Source organism: Melozone crissalis, unplaced genomic scaffold (genome assembly GCF_028551555.1).
Source record: "Melozone crissalis strain CALT ecotype California unplaced genomic scaffold, PUWL_Pcris_2 ptg000097l_1, whole genome shotgun sequence".
Lineage (NCBI taxonomy): Eukaryota > Metazoa > Chordata > Aves > Passeriformes > Passerellidae > Melozone > Melozone crissalis.
The window spans coordinates 1,190,547-1,207,775 of record NW_026535874.1 but is presented as its reverse complement, the minus strand read 5'-3'; the positions used below and the strand labels follow the sequence as shown (position 1 = coordinate 1,207,775).

Sequence of the window (17,229 nt, the reverse complement as noted above, 5' to 3'; positions counted from 1 at the left end):
CATAGTCGGTAAGGATTTTTCAAAGTAATTTTAGAATTCAGAAGAACTTTGAACATTTTTACACTTCTAGAATCAACTGGACTTGTCATCTTGCATTTCCGTGCCAGTGTCCATTGTCCCTTCCCCACAGCTGCATTACCAGCTTATTGCTGGGGACATGCTGTTGCCTCCACCATCCAGAACAGGACCCTCTGTCCCCAAAGGTGCCGGCCCTGGTGTCCAGCCAGGCCAGGTGGTGCAGCCCTCCTGCCAGGGAAGGGCCTGAGTCCACCAACATCTTTGGCCTTCAGCTCAGGTGTCTGTGTGCTACCACCAGCGCTGGCAGAGCTGCTTGTCTGGGCACAGCCAGGGCTGGGCAGACAGCTGCTGGGAACGGGGCTCCTGAGAAAAAGCGACCCCATTTTGTCTTCATTTTACATAGCAGAAATTGTTCGGGATTTTTACATAGCAGAAATTGTTCAAAATATTCAGAAACAGTTTTTGTAGAAAAAAATCCCCATATATTTCTTCCCTTTTCCCACAGGAGTTCAGGATTTTTCAAAGTAGTTGTAGAATTCTGAAAAAGGTAGAACACTTAAATACTTGCAGAATAAAAAATAAAACTGAATTTAATTGGTGATCTTTACTCTAAGAAGAACTAAGTCATCACAAAGCACCCAGCATACTGGAGAGGCTCTTTTCCCACTGGACATTCTTACCGAGCGACAACAACCAACTAAAACCTTTTCCCTGATATTTTCTGGGATTTCTGAGAAGCTCACCTCTCAGACTTCAGAGGCAAACTTTGAGCACAGTGGGAATCTCCTGCTGGGCAGCAGGGTCTCTGTGTGCCAGCTGCAACTGGGACCTCAGCAACCTCCTGTCTCAACAGGCGTCCATCTGCAGCTTCACAGGAGCGGCCAAACACCTCAGTCTGGGACACCTGTACCAGACATTCCCCATCGCCATGCCCATGCTCAATGCCCGTCGCAGTTGCTTTACCAGCTTGTTGCTGTGCAGGTGCTGCCACCACCCAAACAAGGTCCCCTCCCCCTGAAGGCACTGGCCCTGATCTCTGGCCCCTACTGAAGGTGGGCAGAGCTTGGCCCAGCATTTCTGTTACAATAAAGAGATGGAGCTGTCACCCCAGTGTCCGGGTGGCAGCAGCAGCAAAGCCCGCACTGGCTCAGCTCCGTGCCCGGGAGCAGCCATGCATGCCCACAGTGTGGGCAGGCAGGAGCCAGGCAGGGGCTGCTGTGACCAGCGGCGGGGTCCCCAGGGCTGGGGGAGCCCATGCTGAGCGTCCCTGGGCTGAGGGCACATTTCCTTCCCTGGCATCATCTGGGCCTGGACCTCCTCCAGTGGCAAGCCCAGGAAAAGAGGGAAGCCATCAAGAGCATCTCCATGGACACAGTCTGACCCACAATGTCAGCAGGAGACGAATAAGGTTTTGCTGAGCAATGGACCTGGGATACACAAAAACAATCAAGGCAGTCCATTTGTACAGATGCGGGCGCACTCTGGGGGTACAGCTGAAGCCATGAGGTCACAGCAGGCTCAGGGGTCACAGCAGGCTGAGGTCACAGTTGGCTCTGAGGTCACAGAGGTGCCAGACCCGGAGGTTGCACAGCAGCACAAGGAGCGAGCACTCAGTCCTTGAGCACAACTGTTGCGGGAGCAGCGGCAGTGGCAGCAGTGGTGCTGACATTGGGACAGCACTGTCAGGACAGCGGTGGCAGCAAGAGCTACGGGACTGGCAGAGGGCAAGGCACCATGGCCCTTGCTCTGCGCCTCTTCCTCCTGCTCCTCCTGGCCGTGGCCCTGCCTGCCAGGGCTGCCCAGGCTGCTCCACTGAAAGCATGGTGAGCACGTGAGCCGGCAGCCTGGCTCCCCTTTCCCGGGACAGCGCTCCCTGCTCCCCGGGAAGCGCTGGGGATGGTTTTCCCCAGGCCTTTAGGGAAGGTTTCCTCTGGGGGAGGGAGAGAGCCCCCATGGCCCTGGGCAGCCCCAGTTTCCTCTCCAGGGATGAGTCAGAGGGCCTGCAAAGAGGGTGCAGAGTGACCAGGAACCAGGCCAGAGCTCCCTAGGCCCCTGTGCAGTTTGACCTTGCCCATTCACACCTGGCTCCCGTAGCCTTAGCCAACCCCCTTGCAGTGCCCTGTTCCCAAAGGCAGAAGGGGATCCCAGCACACAAAGGAAATGGTTCAGGTCTTTGCTCCATTCTAGATTTGGATCACGCCTTGGAAGATTTGGAAGTCCAGGTGAATGACACTATGAATGTCTTGGCGAATGCCAGAGGCAAGTCCTTATTTTCCCTTTTTACTGGCAAAATAATCAGTGTCCATGTGGCAAGAGCTCACCTATCGGCCATTTTTGTTAACGTTAAGTCACGGCTGAAGAAATCTGTAAAACTTGCCTGCTTCTTTCTGGAGCACTGAGTGATCCCACAGGATTGCTGTCAGTGGGAGGAAGGAGCATTTAGCTGTCCATCCTCCTCCCGTGTGCAATGCCAGTGTGTCCTTCCATGTGCTCTGTGCAGTCACAGAGAAGAGTAGAATGGGCAGGGGCAAGGCCCAAGGCTGTGCCCCAGGGCTGAGCCTTGCCTGCAGCCTGAGGATCTCCTACAGTGCCACAGGTGATGTTCTGTCCTGCCTTTCTTTGCAGCTGAACCTGTTGGTGAAGGTGATCTGGCTTCCCAAACCACATCCACGACTGAGCCTCTGGGAGATGGTGAGGGTAGGTCAAGGCCTTTCCCCTGGGAGAGCTGCCAGCTCAGAGCCCAAAGCTCGGCCAGGGGGGCATCGCTGCAGGTGCCAGGACAGAGCCATGCACGTGTGTGCCCTCGCCCTGCGCGATCCCCTCACCGCTCCTGCGGCTCAGTGGTGCCCGTGCAGCTGAGCAGAGATGGCAGAAGCTTCTGCGGCTGATGTGTTACAGATGTGTCTGCAGGGAGGACTTTTCCTGTCCCTGTGATCATTCCTACACAGAAGCCAGGCTCCCGTCGCAGGGGTGAGTAGTGTGTCCCTGCTGACCCCACAGGCTGAGCCCTGCTTTTGTGGCATCCATTCACGGGAAATGGAACCGTGTTGCTCTAAGGCCCTCCAAGGGGAAAGAACAAAGCTACAGGACAGAAGAAACCCCATGAGCCATCTGAACAAATGAGGGAAATGCTGAAGGAAATGCAGCAGGCAGGACAAGGTGGGTTCATTCCCTCAGCCTTCACCTGGGGCTAAGTAGCCGAGGGTTCTGGCTGGACATCTGGACACGCCGAGCCTGGCCCAGCAGGAAGGGATCCATGGCAGCCTCACTGCCCCGCTGCTGCTTCCATGCCCTGCAGGGCTGTTTCCAAGCCTGGCCTGGCTGCAGCTTCTCCCCAGCCTCTGCAGGAAAGCATTGGGCATCAGCTGACAGGCAGACCAAACTGCACCACAGGCATGAGATGCCCTGCAATTTCCCATCTCCTGGCAAATCAGAAGGGGCACCTATATGGAGAAGGGAGAGCCCTGCCCTACCCAAAAAGTTGAAAGGGATTTCCTGAATCTTAACCATGTCTTTGAGAGGCATTGCCTCCTGAAGATGCCACCTCTCCAATGGGGAACAGTCCAATATGATCCAGCTCTCTCTTTTCTCCAGAAGCAGATGGAGAGGCTGTGCAGAAGGAAGCATTTCCTGGAGGAACCAGTGGTTCATGGACAGCCTCTTCTGCAGGAAGGGAGGCGATGCCAGGCACAGCCACAGGAGGTAATTGCTGTGCCCCTGGGCCTGAGCCCTGCTGAGGCTTGAGCCGCCCTCTCTGCTGCTTGGCACTGCGGGCACAGCCCGGACAAGACGGGCACAGCCCAGAGGAATTGTCCCGAGCAGGCTCATGGCACTCGGGTACTGAGCTGTCCTGCTGGGCTCCCTCCCTGGGAGACACGTCCCGAAACCTGGGAGCGGCTGCACGGGGTGCCCATGGTGGGGAAAGGGCAGAGGGGGAGATCAAGGCTCCAGTGTGTCCTGAGAGGGCCTGGCTATGTGCCTGTGTCCTGGGAGATTTGTCCCAGTGGAAAGAAGTAGGGAGAAAGGGAGGGAGAAAGGGCAGGAGGGGGACAGGGGGATAGCTGTGCCACTGCCTGCTGCAGTTTTCCCCAGGGATTTAGCAAGAGTTGCAGCTGTGGAAGTGAGAGTTCCCAGGGCCCTGGGTTGCTTCAGCCGTCCCACCATGGATGTTGCACAGGGCATGGAAAGAGGGTGCAGAGTGACCAGGAGCCTGCCCAGAGCTCCCCAGGCCCCTGTGCAGTTTGACCTTGTCCATTCACACCTGGCTCCCACGGCCGTACCCTACCCCCTTGCAGTGCCCAATTCCCAAAAGCAGAAGGGGATCCCAACACACCCTGAAAAATGTTCTCATCTGTGCTCCGTTCTAGATGAGGTTGCTCGAAAGGCTTCCCCATTAGATTGGTTGAGAAAAGTGTTGAAGCCTTTGGAGCCTCCTTCAGGTATGTTCTCACTGTCCTACACAGTAATAATTGTTGACAACTTCACAGCAACCAGGTTACACAAACTACTGTGGCTGTTGTGTTACAGATGTGTCTGCAGGGAGGACTTTTCCTGCTCCTTTGCTGATTCCTACAGAGAAGCCAGGCTCCCATCGCAGGGGTGAGTAGTGTTGTCCCTGCTGACCCCACAGGCTGAGCCCTGCTTCTGTGGCATCCATTCCTAGGAAATGGAACTACTTTCCGTTAAGGTCCTCTGAGAGGGAAGAACAAAGCCCCAGGACACAAGAAACCACATGAGCCAAAAAATATCTTGAAATGAATAGTGACAGAACTGATAAAAGGGAATGGTGAGAGCATTTCCCTCAGCCTTGTTCTGGGGCTCAGCAGCCGAGGGCTCTGGCTGCACATCCGGACACGCCGTGCCCGGAACAGCGGGAAGGGATCCATGGCAGCCTCGCTGCCCCGCTGCTGCTTCCATGCCCTGCAGGGCAGTTTCCCAGCCTGGCCTGGCTGCAGCTTCTCCCCAGCCTCTGCAGGAAGGCATTGGGCATCAGCTGCTGTGCAGCCCAAACTCACCAGGGATCCCCTGCATTTTCCCGGTCCCCAGTAACATCCTGAGGTGTGGCTGCTTGGAGGAGGGAGGGCCATAGCCAGCCCCAAAGGCCTGGGGGGATCAGGATTTTCCTGATCATAACTCATGTCTTGGAAGAGTATTGCCTCCTGAAGAGGCCACCTCCTGGATGGGCAATGATTCCATCTGATCCAGCTGTGCCTCTTCCTTTCTCATGGGATGGACAGAGGGGCTCTATGGAAGGTGGCATTCCCTGCAGGAAGGGAGGCGATGCCAGGCACAGTCACAGGAGGTAATTGCTGTGCCTCTGGGCCTGAGCCCTGCTGAGGCTTGAACTGCCCTCTCTGCTGCTTGGCACTGTGGGCACAGCCCGGACAAGACGGGCACAGCCCAGAGGAATTATCCCGAGCAGGCTCATGGCCCTCGGGTACTGAGCTGTCCTGCTGAGCTCCCTCCGTGGGAGACACGTCCCGAAACCTGGGAGCGGCTGCACAGGGTGCCCATGGTGGGGAAAGGGCTGAGGGGGAGGGCAAGGCTCCAGTGTGTCCTGAGAGGGCCTGACTATGTGCCTGTGTGCTGTGGGAGCTGTTCCATGGGCAGGTGGGCAAGCAGGAGGGAGGTACGGAAGTTGAGAGTGACAGCAGTGGCACTGCAGCTTTGCCCAAGCATTTAGTGAGGGTTTCCTGCATGGGAGGGAGAGAGCCCCAGGGCCCTGGGCTGCTCCAGCTGCCCCTCCAGGCATGTTGCACAGGACCTGCAAAGAGCGTGGAGAGTGACCAGGAGCCACAGCACAGGCTCCCACAGCCTTACTCCACCCCTTTGCAGTGCCCAATACCCCAAGGGAGAAGGGGATCCCAGCACACCATGGAAATGCTTCTGTAGGATCTGTGCTCCCTTCTCGACTGGGATCATGACTTGGATTAGTTGGAAATGCTGGTGAATGGTACTTTGAAGTCCTTGCCAGATGTTGGAAGCATGTTCTGAATGTACCTTTCCTGACAGAATAATCCGTGGCTGTGTGGCAAGAGTTTACTCATGAGACAGTTCCCTTAAATTTCACTGAAGGTTGATCAGTTCTGGAAACCTTACCCTGCTCCCTTCTGGAGCCCTGAGGGATCCCACAGGATTGCTGTCAGAGGGAGGAAGGGGCAATTTGCTGTCCATCCTCCTCCCATGTGCAATGCCACTGTGGCCTTCTGTGCGCTCTGTGCAGCCACAAAGAAGAGCAGAGAGGGAAGGGGCTGGGCCCAGGGCTGTGCCCCGGGGCTGAGCCTTTCTCAGCTCATTTGCTGCCCCCAGGGAGCCTGAGATGCTCCTGCTGCCTCTGCCAAGCCCTGGCCCTGCCTTGGGCTGGGTTTGGAGGTGCTGGCAGCTCCAGGGAGTCCTTTCTGCCCCCAACTGCCCCACAAGGGGCTCCTTCAATCCCAGTGTGGGGCCACTGCAGGCACAAGGTCCCCCTGGCCCTGCTCCTGAGTGGAAGGCAGAGCCAAGGGAGTGCCTTGGAGGGCACCAATCACCCAGGTGCCCTCACTGCCACTCAGGCCTGAAGGAGAATCTTCAGCAGTGCCATTGGAGCTGTTGTGTCCTGCCTTTCTTTGCAGCTGAGCCTGTTGGCAAAGGTGATCTGGCTTCCCAGCCCACGTTCAGGATTGAGCCTCTGGGAGATGGTGAAGGTACGTCAAGGCCTTTCCCCTGGGAGAGCTGCCAGCTCAGAGCCCTAAGCTCAGCCAGGGGGGCATCTCTGCAGGCGCCAGGACAGAGCCATGCACGTGTGTGCCCTCGCCTGGCACGATCCACTCACAACTTCAGCTCAACACTTGCAGCTGTTTGGAGGAAGGTGGGCCCTGCCCCAGCGGAAAAAGCCTAGATGATTTGTTGATTTGACCTGATTTTGCAAAAGCATGACGTCCTGAACATGCCATCAAAGTAATGGAGAATAGTTCCGTCTGTTAAGGTGTACTTTTTGTTTCTCAAGTGATAGGCCAAAAGGCAGGACAGAAGGAGGTGTTTCCCCAAAGAAGCCGAGGCCAATTGGCATCCCCTGCTGCAGGAAGGAAGGCCAAGCCAAACACAGGCATGGGCACGGGCACAGGCTCAGAAGGTAATTGCTGTGCCAGGCTCAGCAGGGCTCAGCCCTTGGCAGGGCTGGGTGGCTGCAGCTCTTCCCCCAGGGCCTGCCCTTGCACGGCCCGCCAGCAGCAGCCAAAGCTGGAGGTGCCTTTGGAGTTCGTTCACAGCCCCGGGGAAAGGGGACTTGTGCACCAACGTCCCTCCCACTGCAGCTGCTCTGGGGCTGGCCCTGAGTGCCCAGAGGCCCAAGGCACAGGAGCAGCCCCGAGCGGGAGCCCTGCCACGAGCCCAAGGCCAGAGCCAGCCTTGGCTCCCGACTGGGCAGGGGCTGCACTGGGTCGTGACAGGGCCTGACTCTGTGCCCTGGGGCTGGGGGAGCTGTCACGGGGCAGGGAGGGCCAGGGCTGGCAGGGGCTGCTCAGGGATGGGTTTGGCCCGTGTCCCTCCAAGCAGTGACTGCCCAAGAAGCTGTTCTGCCCCCGGGCTCTCCTCCCGGCCTGCTGGGGTTTGTTGAGTGGTACAGCCTGTGCCAAGGGGCACCCAGGTACCTGCAGGCTCCAGCTCTGGGGGAAACGGAGAACGTCCTGCCCGCATCCAACGTGCTGCCAGCTCAGCAGTGCAGCACAGCACGGGCTGACCCTCCCCATTGCTTCCACAGGTGCAGAAGCTGGAACCACAGCACATGTTCCTGATGCCCAGAAGGGCCTTGGAAAGGGTTTCTGTAAGGGAACAGGCTTCTGGCTAGGGTTACTCGCAGGCCTGCTTCTCTTGGAGCTGATATTCATCTTATGCTGTGTCCGAATTTGGACTTGCTGGAAGAGAAAAGGGTGAGTGTTTAGTTCACCTTTCCCTCAAACAGCTTCTTTTGAAATTGTATTTCAGACAGTAAACATTGCCAGTGAGGCTGCAGTGTAGGTGTGGCCAGTCCATGATTGTCCAAAGAATTCTGCTGAGGGTTCTGCTGCTGCCCAGAGCTTTCATTGGCCTCCTAATTGCTGGGCCTTGTCCTGGGGGGCCCGCTGGGGCTGCAGCCAGTGCTGGCTCCCACTGAGGCTGCCTGGCCAAGAGCAGCCCCAGGGGCAGAGGGCAGAGGCAAAGCACGGTGGGGAGGAGCAAGAACAGGGACAAGATTGGCCTTGAAAGGCAGAGGCGCTCTGGGGCCCGCTCCTGGCCAGGGAGCCTACCCAGAGTCGTGCCCTGCTGGCCGGGGCCTTGAGGGACAGCTGTGCAGCTGGGCCAAGCTGTGCCAGCAGCTCCAGCCGTGCTGGGGAACCTTGCCAGCTCTGGGCCCTGCTGTGCAGGAGGCTCCCTGTGTGCCACTGGCAGCTGGGGCCTCAGCCACCTCCTCTTTCCACAGTTCCACCTCTGGACAGGAGTTGTAAGATGGTGGCTGCACCTCACACCCAAAGAGCAAGAGCAGCTCCTCCAGCAGTTAGAAGAGCCTGGGTAGCCCGTTCAAGAGTTCTGAGAAGAAGACTCCAGAACAGCCATTGTCAAGGAAATCTCCTATTCTCCTGGAGATCCCACTGCCACCTCCTCGTCCCATGTATATCTCCAAGCTACTTCCATCTCTTTTTTGATCCTCCTCTGTCCCATCCTGACTTCTTCTTTAGACCCCAGGAGCAGCCCAGCACCCTCCAGCCCCTCCTGAGACCAACATGTCCCTTCCTGTGCTCCTGAACCCCCTGGTCCTGCCCTCTAAACAACACTGAAATTATCCCCGCTCTCTGCCAGTCTGGGTGATGGCCCTTTCTTTAGTTGCACTACAGGGAAGCTGCCGTCACCCCAGTGTCTGGGTGGCAGCAGCAGCAAAGCCCAGTGGGCAGCAGCACTGGCTGAGCTCCATGGCCAGGAGCAGCCGTGGATGCCCACGGTGTGGGCAGGCAGGAGCCAGGCAGGGGCTTCTGTGACCAGCGGCGGGGTCCCCAGGGCTGGGGGAGTGCAGGGGGCAGGCAGCAGCATGGGGCTCCCGAGAAAAAGCAACCCCATTTGCTTAGTTTTTCAGGTTTAGAAATTAGAAATTTGTAGAAATATTTCAAAATATTTTTTCTGTAGACAGACACCCCCAAATATTTCTTCCCAATTCTTATAGTAGTTAAAGATTTTTCTAAGTAGTTTTAGAATCCAAAAAAATGACCTCATTTTGTCTTCACTTTTCATTTTTAAAAATATTTAGAAATATCTCTTGTATAGAGAAATCCCCATATGTTTCATTCCTTTTTCCACAAGACATCTGTATTTTTGAAACTGGTTTTAGAGGTCTGGAAAATATTTTCCCCTTATACAATAAAAAAATAAAATTGCATTTCAGTGGTAATCTTTATTTTAGGAAGAAGTAAGACCCCTTCAGCCTGCCAGCCTGCTGCAGAGGCTCTTTTCCCACAGGATCTTTTTATCTGGTCACAACCAACATACATAAAACCATTTCCCAGATATTTCCTGGGATTTTGGACAAGCTAACATCTTAGTCTTCTCAGACAAACTTTGAGCACAGTGGGAATGTCTTCAAGTTACCATCTTTGTTTGCTTCTGGTGGAACTCCCTCAGTTCTAGAGCAGGGCCTTCTCTCAGCTTCCTGCTGCACCCGGGCTCTCCTCCCAGCCTGCTGGGCTTGGTTGGGTGGCACAGCCATTGCCAAGGGGCACCAAGGTGCCTGCAGGCCCCAGCTCTGGGGGAAACCGAGAATGTCCTGCCCGCATCCACCGTGCTGCCAGCTCAGCAGTGCAGCACAGCACGGGCTGACCCTCCCCATTGCTCCCACAGGTGCAGCTGGAACCACAGCACATGTTCCTGATGCCCAGAAGGGCCTTGGAAAGGGTTTCTGTCAGGGAACAGGCTGCTGGCTGGGGTTCCTGGCAGGCCTGCTTGTTTTGGAGCTTATCTTCATCTTATGCTCTATCCGAATTTGGACTTAAGAGAAGACAGTGAGTGTTTAGTTCACCTTTCCCTCAAACAGCTTCTTTTGAAAGTCTACTGTACATAGGAAACATTGCCAGTGAGGCTGCAGTGTAGGTGTGGCCAGTCCATGACGGTCCAAAGAACTCTGCTGAGGGTTCTGCTGCTGCCCAGAGCTTTCATTGGCCTCCTAATTGCTGGGCCTTGTCCTGGGGGGCCTGCTGGGGCTGCAGCAAGTGCTGGCTCCCACTGAGGCTGCCTGGCCAAGAGCAGCCCCAGGGGCACAGGGCAGAGGCAAAGCACGGTGGGGAGGGTAAAGAACAGGGACGAGATTGCCCTTGAAAGGCAGGGGACAGGAGAATGTCGCTTATCGGAGGAAGCCCCAAAGAGCGGCTGGAAGGGGTGCCAGCTGATCAAGGACCCCCAAGGAGTGGAGGGAGGGTGTATAGGCTGATGGAGTGTCCCGAGGAGCGGTTGGGGGGCGTAGGGGTGTCCGTTGGTGGGGAGGAGCAGCCGGAGCGCTTGCACGGTCCGGTGATGGGGAGGCCAGCGGGGCCTGTCAGAGTAGGCTCAGCCTGGCCGGTGGGTACGGCCAACGCCGCCCGCCCACAGGACCATGGCGCAGTTCCTGTTCGAGGCGGACCTGCGCGGGCTGCTGAAGCTGGACACGCTGATCCCGAATGCGCCGCCTACGCGATGGCAGCGCAAGGCCAAGGAGAGTGGCCCCGGGCCCAGTCCCATCGGCGTGTCGCCCATGAAGCCGGCCAATTGCTTCCGCAGCTCCAGCAAGACACCGTCCAAGACACCCGGTGAGCGCCGGCCCCCAGCGACAGAGGTTGAGTGCGGGAGCCTCGCCCAGGATGCTTGTCTGTAGCCATGGGGCTCTGGGCTCCCTGCCACGCTGCCCTACTGGCTGCTGCTGAGGCAGGAGGAGGTGGTCTGTGCTCCTGACAGCCACCCACCTCCTTGTCAGCATTAGGGGCAGAGCTCTTAGCACTGGGGCTGGCGAGCTGCTGTTTGCCCAGCTGAGCCTTGCTGGCACAGCTGTATGCTAGGACGAGTGTGGGCAGGACTGTTAGCTGACAGCTTTACATCTTGTGAGCGTTTTAGTATCTTCCCCTTATCTCTGGACTCTGGAATTGTTGCACTAGACCCAAGGAGTTGCACCACACTGTCCCTAACCAACTTGGTGGCAGGGAGGAAAATATAAGTTAGTTGTGACTGGGTGGCATGAGACCTCAGAGTCCTACTTGTCTGGTGGGTGTGATGTGGAGGAGTGTTGGGTTTGCTCCCATGAAAGCTCTAATACAGGCTGTTAAATAGCTGTAAGACGATATTTTCATATGTGAATGCAGGTAAATCTGGATCCAAAATTCAAAGCACCCCCACAAAGGCTGGGGGGGATCGCTACATTCCCAAACGCAGCACTATGCAGATGGAGATGGCAAATTTCCTTCTAACCAAAGAGAATGACCCTGATGAGGATTCCCCTACCAAGAAGGTGAGAATGTTGCTAAGTTACAATTACTTCACAACCGCTACTCCTTCCTGCCCCTTTATCAAGTGGGCACATGGGACTGACAAGTCCCAGCCATCACTACTTGCAGCTCTGGGCTTCAGGAGCCTAGGATGAGATTGAAGCTGTAGAGACTGCCATGCACTCTAAGCCTATGCTGCTTCTAGCAGCAAAATCTACCTTTGACTAATGAGGCTTTAAAATGTAGCAGGCAACAAAAACACAAAGCTGTGAGCCTATGCAAAGTGAAACTGCTGGTGGTAGCTATTCTAGGACAATGTCTCCACAGGGAATACTTCTGGAATGTTTTACACTGTGTTCTGAAATCTGTTTATGAAGCATTTGGTCGCTTTGTGGCTGTGGCTTTTCCCACTGGCAATGACACTGAGTTTGCCATTGTGTGAAAATGTGAGCAGGACGATGTATGTAAGTCTGAGGGAAAACTGCTTTGACCTGCCTCTGTGTGACTGACCCTTGCAGCACAGTCAAACATCTTCAGATTCTAAGAGAAGGGGACTTAGGTGTCTGTTTAAATTGCAGTGTGGGAATTGTTTTAAATGCATTGCACTGAGGGTGATTTGTCTCTGTAGGAGCAACAGAAAGCCTGGGCAGTGAATCTGAATGGTTTTGATGTAGAAGAGGCAAAGATCCTCCACCTCAGTGGAAAACCACAGAATGCTCCAGAAGGTATGATACAGAGTCGTGTGAGCTGAATCAGCAGGAGAGATCAGGTCAGGGGAACAGCAACACAGAGGCTCTGTGTGTGGTCACAGGAGAAATCAACTGGTTTCTGAGAGCTGTACAGGCTGGAGTCTCCTTTCTTACGGTTCCTGAGGTCGAGGGAGGGCATAACAGTTACAGTGAATTTATTTAGGAGAGTTGCTATGACTGCCAGTTGGTCACCTGTTACAGGGCTTGCAAGGGTCTTCAGGGTGGAGAGAGAAATGAGAATCTGACCTCATGTTCAGAAGGCTTGATTTATTATTTTATGATATATATTACATTATTACTGTACTAAAAGAAATAGAAGGAAAGTTCTCAGAAGCTAGCTAAGCTAAGAATAGAAAAAGAATAAATAAACAAATTTCTGTGTCTCAACAGAGAGTGAGACCCAGCTCTGCTCTGAGTGGTCAGTAAATCCAAACATTCACCCAAGACCAATCACGCATCCACCTGCTGCATTCCACAGCAGCAGATAACCATTGTTTACATTTTGTTGCTGAGGCCACAGCTTCTCAGAAGGGAGAAAAATCCTAAAGAAAGGATTTTTATGAAAAGATGTCGGTGACAGTCACCTGTACTGCAGGTTCCAAGCCTTCATGAAGTCTGTAAGAGCATCAAAGTCTCTGCTGTGCATTTTCTAGCTTAAACTGCAACTAAATATAATGGGATTCAAAAACCCAAGTGTTTGTTAAATTTGTTTCCATGAATGAGCAAATTGTAGCTCACCCCTGTTCAGCAGTTCATTCTGCCAGTGATTTTCGTGCACGGCAGGCTTGTGAGTGTTTCTCTTAGGACTTTATTTTCACTCCAAGGGATTCCTAGTTGGGTGAGCAGCACTCAGCTGGGAGGAAACTAACTCAGGTTAACAAACCTGTTCCCCTGCACACAGGCTATCAGAATAACCTGAAAGTGCTCTACAGTCAGAAAATGGCACCTGGATCCAGCAGGAAGAAGAGCAGATATATTCCCTCAAAGCCAGACTGGGTCTTGGATGCACCAGAGATGTTCAATGACTACTGTAAGTAGGCTACAGGGTTGAGTGCTGGGCATCCAGAACATTCTGCATTGGATTGCTGTTCCTAGGACAGTGTGACTGGGCTGTCTGTATTATTTTGTGTACCCAGGCTAGCACAGACCACTTCTGGAGTGTCCCTGTGTGGCCTTACAGGGACAGTGGTCTAGGGCACTGTGTAGGTGCCTTGGAGCAGGGTACCTGGCCCCAGCAGCTGGGCATAGTGACACTCAGAAGGCTGCCCCTCACCTGTACGTGTGTGTGTGCACATGTGCACCCGCGCCTGCTGCATCAGCACGGGTGAAGGGCAGGGCTCTCTAGCCAAGCATGGTGTGACCTGCACTGCTCTTTCAAATTGTAGATCTGAATCTCGTAGACTGGAGCTCCCAGAACTTCCTGGCAGTGGCTCTGGACAACGCTGTTTATCTGTGGAATTACGGTACTAGGGAGATTATCCCCCTACTGCAGACGGAGCATCCATATCCTTACATTTCCTCTGTGTCATGGATTAAAGATGGAGACTATCTTGCTGTTGGCACAAGTAGTGCTGAGGTTCAGGTGAATGCAGGACTAAAACTAGAGGTGTTTTCTAGGGATTGACAGAACTGTGGGGCCTTGGCTGGCAGAGGAAGGATGCCATGCACCTGACTTGTCTTCCCTGGTGTGGGGTGGAACTGCCCAGTGTGCAAGGCAGGGTTTGGTCTGGGGGTTTTCTGATAAGTAGCGTAACCTTCTGTGCTATAGTCATGAGATACACATTTTCTCTGTTCCCTTACTGAGTAAGCTGAGAGAGCCTGTGCAGTGAGGTTCCTAGGGCATAGAAACAGGATTGGGTTTCTTCTGAAGAACTTTTTGCTTTGCCTCTCCAGCTATGGGACGTTGAGCAACAGAAATGTCTCCGAACCATGACCAGCCATTGTGGCCTTGTGAGAACCCTCAGCTGGAAAGCTGCATCCTCTCCAGGTAAAGCAGTGGGTCAAGGGCAGTTTCCAGTTGTTGCAAACTCCTATCCCTCAATCTACGTGTGGCATGGGTTAGGGATGGCAGAGAGAAGTTTGTCCTGGCTTGGGATTCTTATTTAGCCTTATCTGTTGGGGCTGTGAGGAGAAGGCCTCTTTCCTGTATTGCAATTTGTGCTGAAGTTGTAAAGAGCTTGTGTGGGTGTTTCACTCACACCAACAGACCTGTGTTGCTGGTAACACTGGTTGAAACCCAGTGGCAGGTATAGCAGTCTTGCAATAACAAAAATGGATTTGGGTGAAAATGAGCAGCCTGACCCTGCAAGCCTTCTCTTCTCTCTGCAGTGGTGCACAGACTGGGCACATCCATCACCACGATGTCCGAGTGGCTGAGCATCACGTGGCCACCCTTGCTGGCCACACAGACGAGGTGTGTGGACTCAGATGGTCTCTGGATGGCCACTACCTGGCCAGTGGTGGCAGTGACAGTCTGGCGAACGTCTGGCCATGCACCCAAGGTGGGGGTGGAGACTTTGCTCCTCTACAGACCTTCACTCAGCACCAGGGTGCTGTCAAGGTGAGCACAGAGCTGCCACGGGCGGATATGTGTGTGCAAGGCAGGCATGCAGCACTGGCTGGGTGCAGGTTGCCTCTTGTATGTTTTAAAATGAACTCTCCTCGCTCAGGCCTGGCGTGGTGCCCATGCCAGATGAATGTTCTAGCCACTGGAGGTGGCACTAGAGACAGACATATCTGCATCTGGAACGTGTGTTCTGGCGCCTGCCTCAGTGCTGTTGATACCCATTCCCAGGTGAGATATGAACATCAGCTTGGAGACAAACACCTTCTGGCAGCACACCTACACAGAGCCGCTGGCTCCTCAGGCCCAAAGGCACAGGGAAGGAGGGGGACCATGCTCACCTCCGAGTGGTGAGCATCAGCGCAAGGACCCTGTATCACCTGTGTTACTGCCTCTGTGCAGGTCTCTTCTATCCTATGGTCAACAAACTACAAGGAGCTCATTTCAGCCTATGGCTTTGCGCAGAATGAGCTGATTATATGGAACTATCCAACTATGACCAAGGTTGCAGAGCTGCAAGGTAGGTGGACAGGGCCTGGGTGTGGGGGGGCTGTTTGAGGCTGAAGACAGCTGCACTCCTTGGTTTGAGCCTGCAGCATCACTGATACAGGACAGTATCCGGGGCCATGCTGCTAGGAGTAAAGCATGCCCACGGGGCTGTGGAAGAGATACCACTGATCCAAGTGTGTGCTTGGGGTCTGAAATCACGCTGCCACAGCCACTGGGGGGACAGCTATGCAAGCTGGCAGGGCTCATGGGAGCATACAGGAGTAAATGTGCATGTGCTGATCAGCTCAGCCTGGATTGCACATTCCTTCTCCTCCTCAGGTCATACTGATAGAATCCTGAACCTGACCATGAGTCCTGATGGTACAACAGTGGCCTCAGCAGCTGCTAATGAAACAGTGCAGGTCTGGAGCTGTTTTGAGATGGATCCCATAAAGAAGAAGGAGAAAAGAGAAGGCAAACAGTGCCAAAAGTGGGATTCTTCACCAGAGCATCCGCTGAGAGCACGGGATTGTTGTGGGGAGGGGGATATTTGGTTTTACACACTGTACAGTATTTTAAATGTCAATGAACTGCTTAACTTGACTTTTTCTTAATGGAGTCTTATGGAAGAAAAAGCCGTGGCTCCTAAACCCAAGTCCTCCCTGAGGCTGGGGATCTGGGCAAGGAGTGGAGACCTAGGTCTTAAGGACCAGTTTAGAGGCCCCTGAGCTTAGCACAGCCTAGCAGAAGGATGCTGTGCAAGGGCTGTACTTCTGTTTCTGTCCCAGCTAAGACAGATATGTCACCTGCCCCATCTGGATGCTGACTACAAGCATAGCAGCTCCACCACAGGCTCAACTGAAAGCACAGCATGGCTATGGCCTCAGTTTGTGTTGTCCTGGCCTGTCTCACAAGCCCAGAGACACCTTACCATGGCTCTGCAGGCAGATCTCAGTTTGTCTTGTTAGCTACAGGCAGCCATCACTGCCTGCCTATGGTGCTGGAGTAGAATAGCTGTTGGAAAAAAAAGAAGGGAGAGAAATATAGAGCAACAGCTGTAATCACCCCAAAGGCTGGAAAGGGGCTGGCTCTGGCATGAAGCCTGATGCAAAACAAAAGGTTAGCTTACACTGCCACAGCCAGCCTGGATGTCATGCAAGACATGCAAGAGCCATGCAAAGCACCACCAACCCTGTGCTCAGCCTTCAGTCACGTATTCTTCCAACAACTCTGATCTCCCTTCCCCTCCTGCTGACAGGAGGCCCTGGTGCCTCACTGAGGCTTCATGCAGGGGAGCCAGCACCAGGGCTCAGCTGACATTTATTGGGGCTTGACTCCCCTACACTTGGAAAAATGCCTTTTTTCCAGGCTGAACTGTGCTGGAGCAAGTTGCAGAAAATATATTTGAGCCCTTACCTGACCAACAACCAGCTCAGCCATGCTGCTTTGCACGGTGGAGCCGCAGTGTCTGAGGTTGTGGGGCTGCACCAGACCCATCAAGCCTGTCCTTCAGCTGCACCAGCATTGCCAGGGGCTGCTGGGGACACCGCACAGCTGATAAGCACCTTGGCTTGTACAAAGCAGCTCCACCAAGCCTGTGCCTCCCATCAGCCCTCAGTGATTAGCTGAGGGTGGATTATTAACTGTTTTCACCTTTCCCTCAGCACAGTGCCACACTGTGCCTAGCACCAGCTCTGCCTCCTGAGCCTTACAGCAGCTGGAACCTTCCAAGGTTCCAACTTGTGCTCTGCCAAAGCCAGTGAGTGTGTAACCACACCCACCACAGCACCCCCACACACACACATAAAGCTGATATGGGGGGCACAGTCTCAAAAACAGCCACTGAGCCAGCACCTTCCCAGCAGTGCTGCTGGTGCATCCCCATTTGGCCACTTGGGAAAGATCAGGAGGTCCAAGGATGTGTCTCCCTCAGACACAAATCCTAGGGCCACAGCTG

General features: G+C 54.4%; 1 protein-coding gene across 1 annotated transcript; it reads left to right on the top strand.

Annotated features, from left to right (window-relative positions):
• The first annotated feature begins 10,609 nt into the window (after positions 1-10,609).
• LOC128947366 (cell division cycle protein 20 homolog) lies at positions 10,610-15,791 on the top strand. Its single transcript, XM_054291620.1, is given in 11 exon segments — positions 10,610-10,802; positions 11,349-11,494; positions 12,100-12,196; positions 13,122-13,250; positions 13,606-13,802; positions 14,114-14,190; positions 14,531-14,784; positions 14,890-15,014; positions 15,186-15,303; positions 15,612-15,736; positions 15,738-15,791. Coding segments are annotated over 11 exon segments (1,515 nt in total).
• Positions 15,792-17,229: the final 1,438 nt, after the last annotated feature.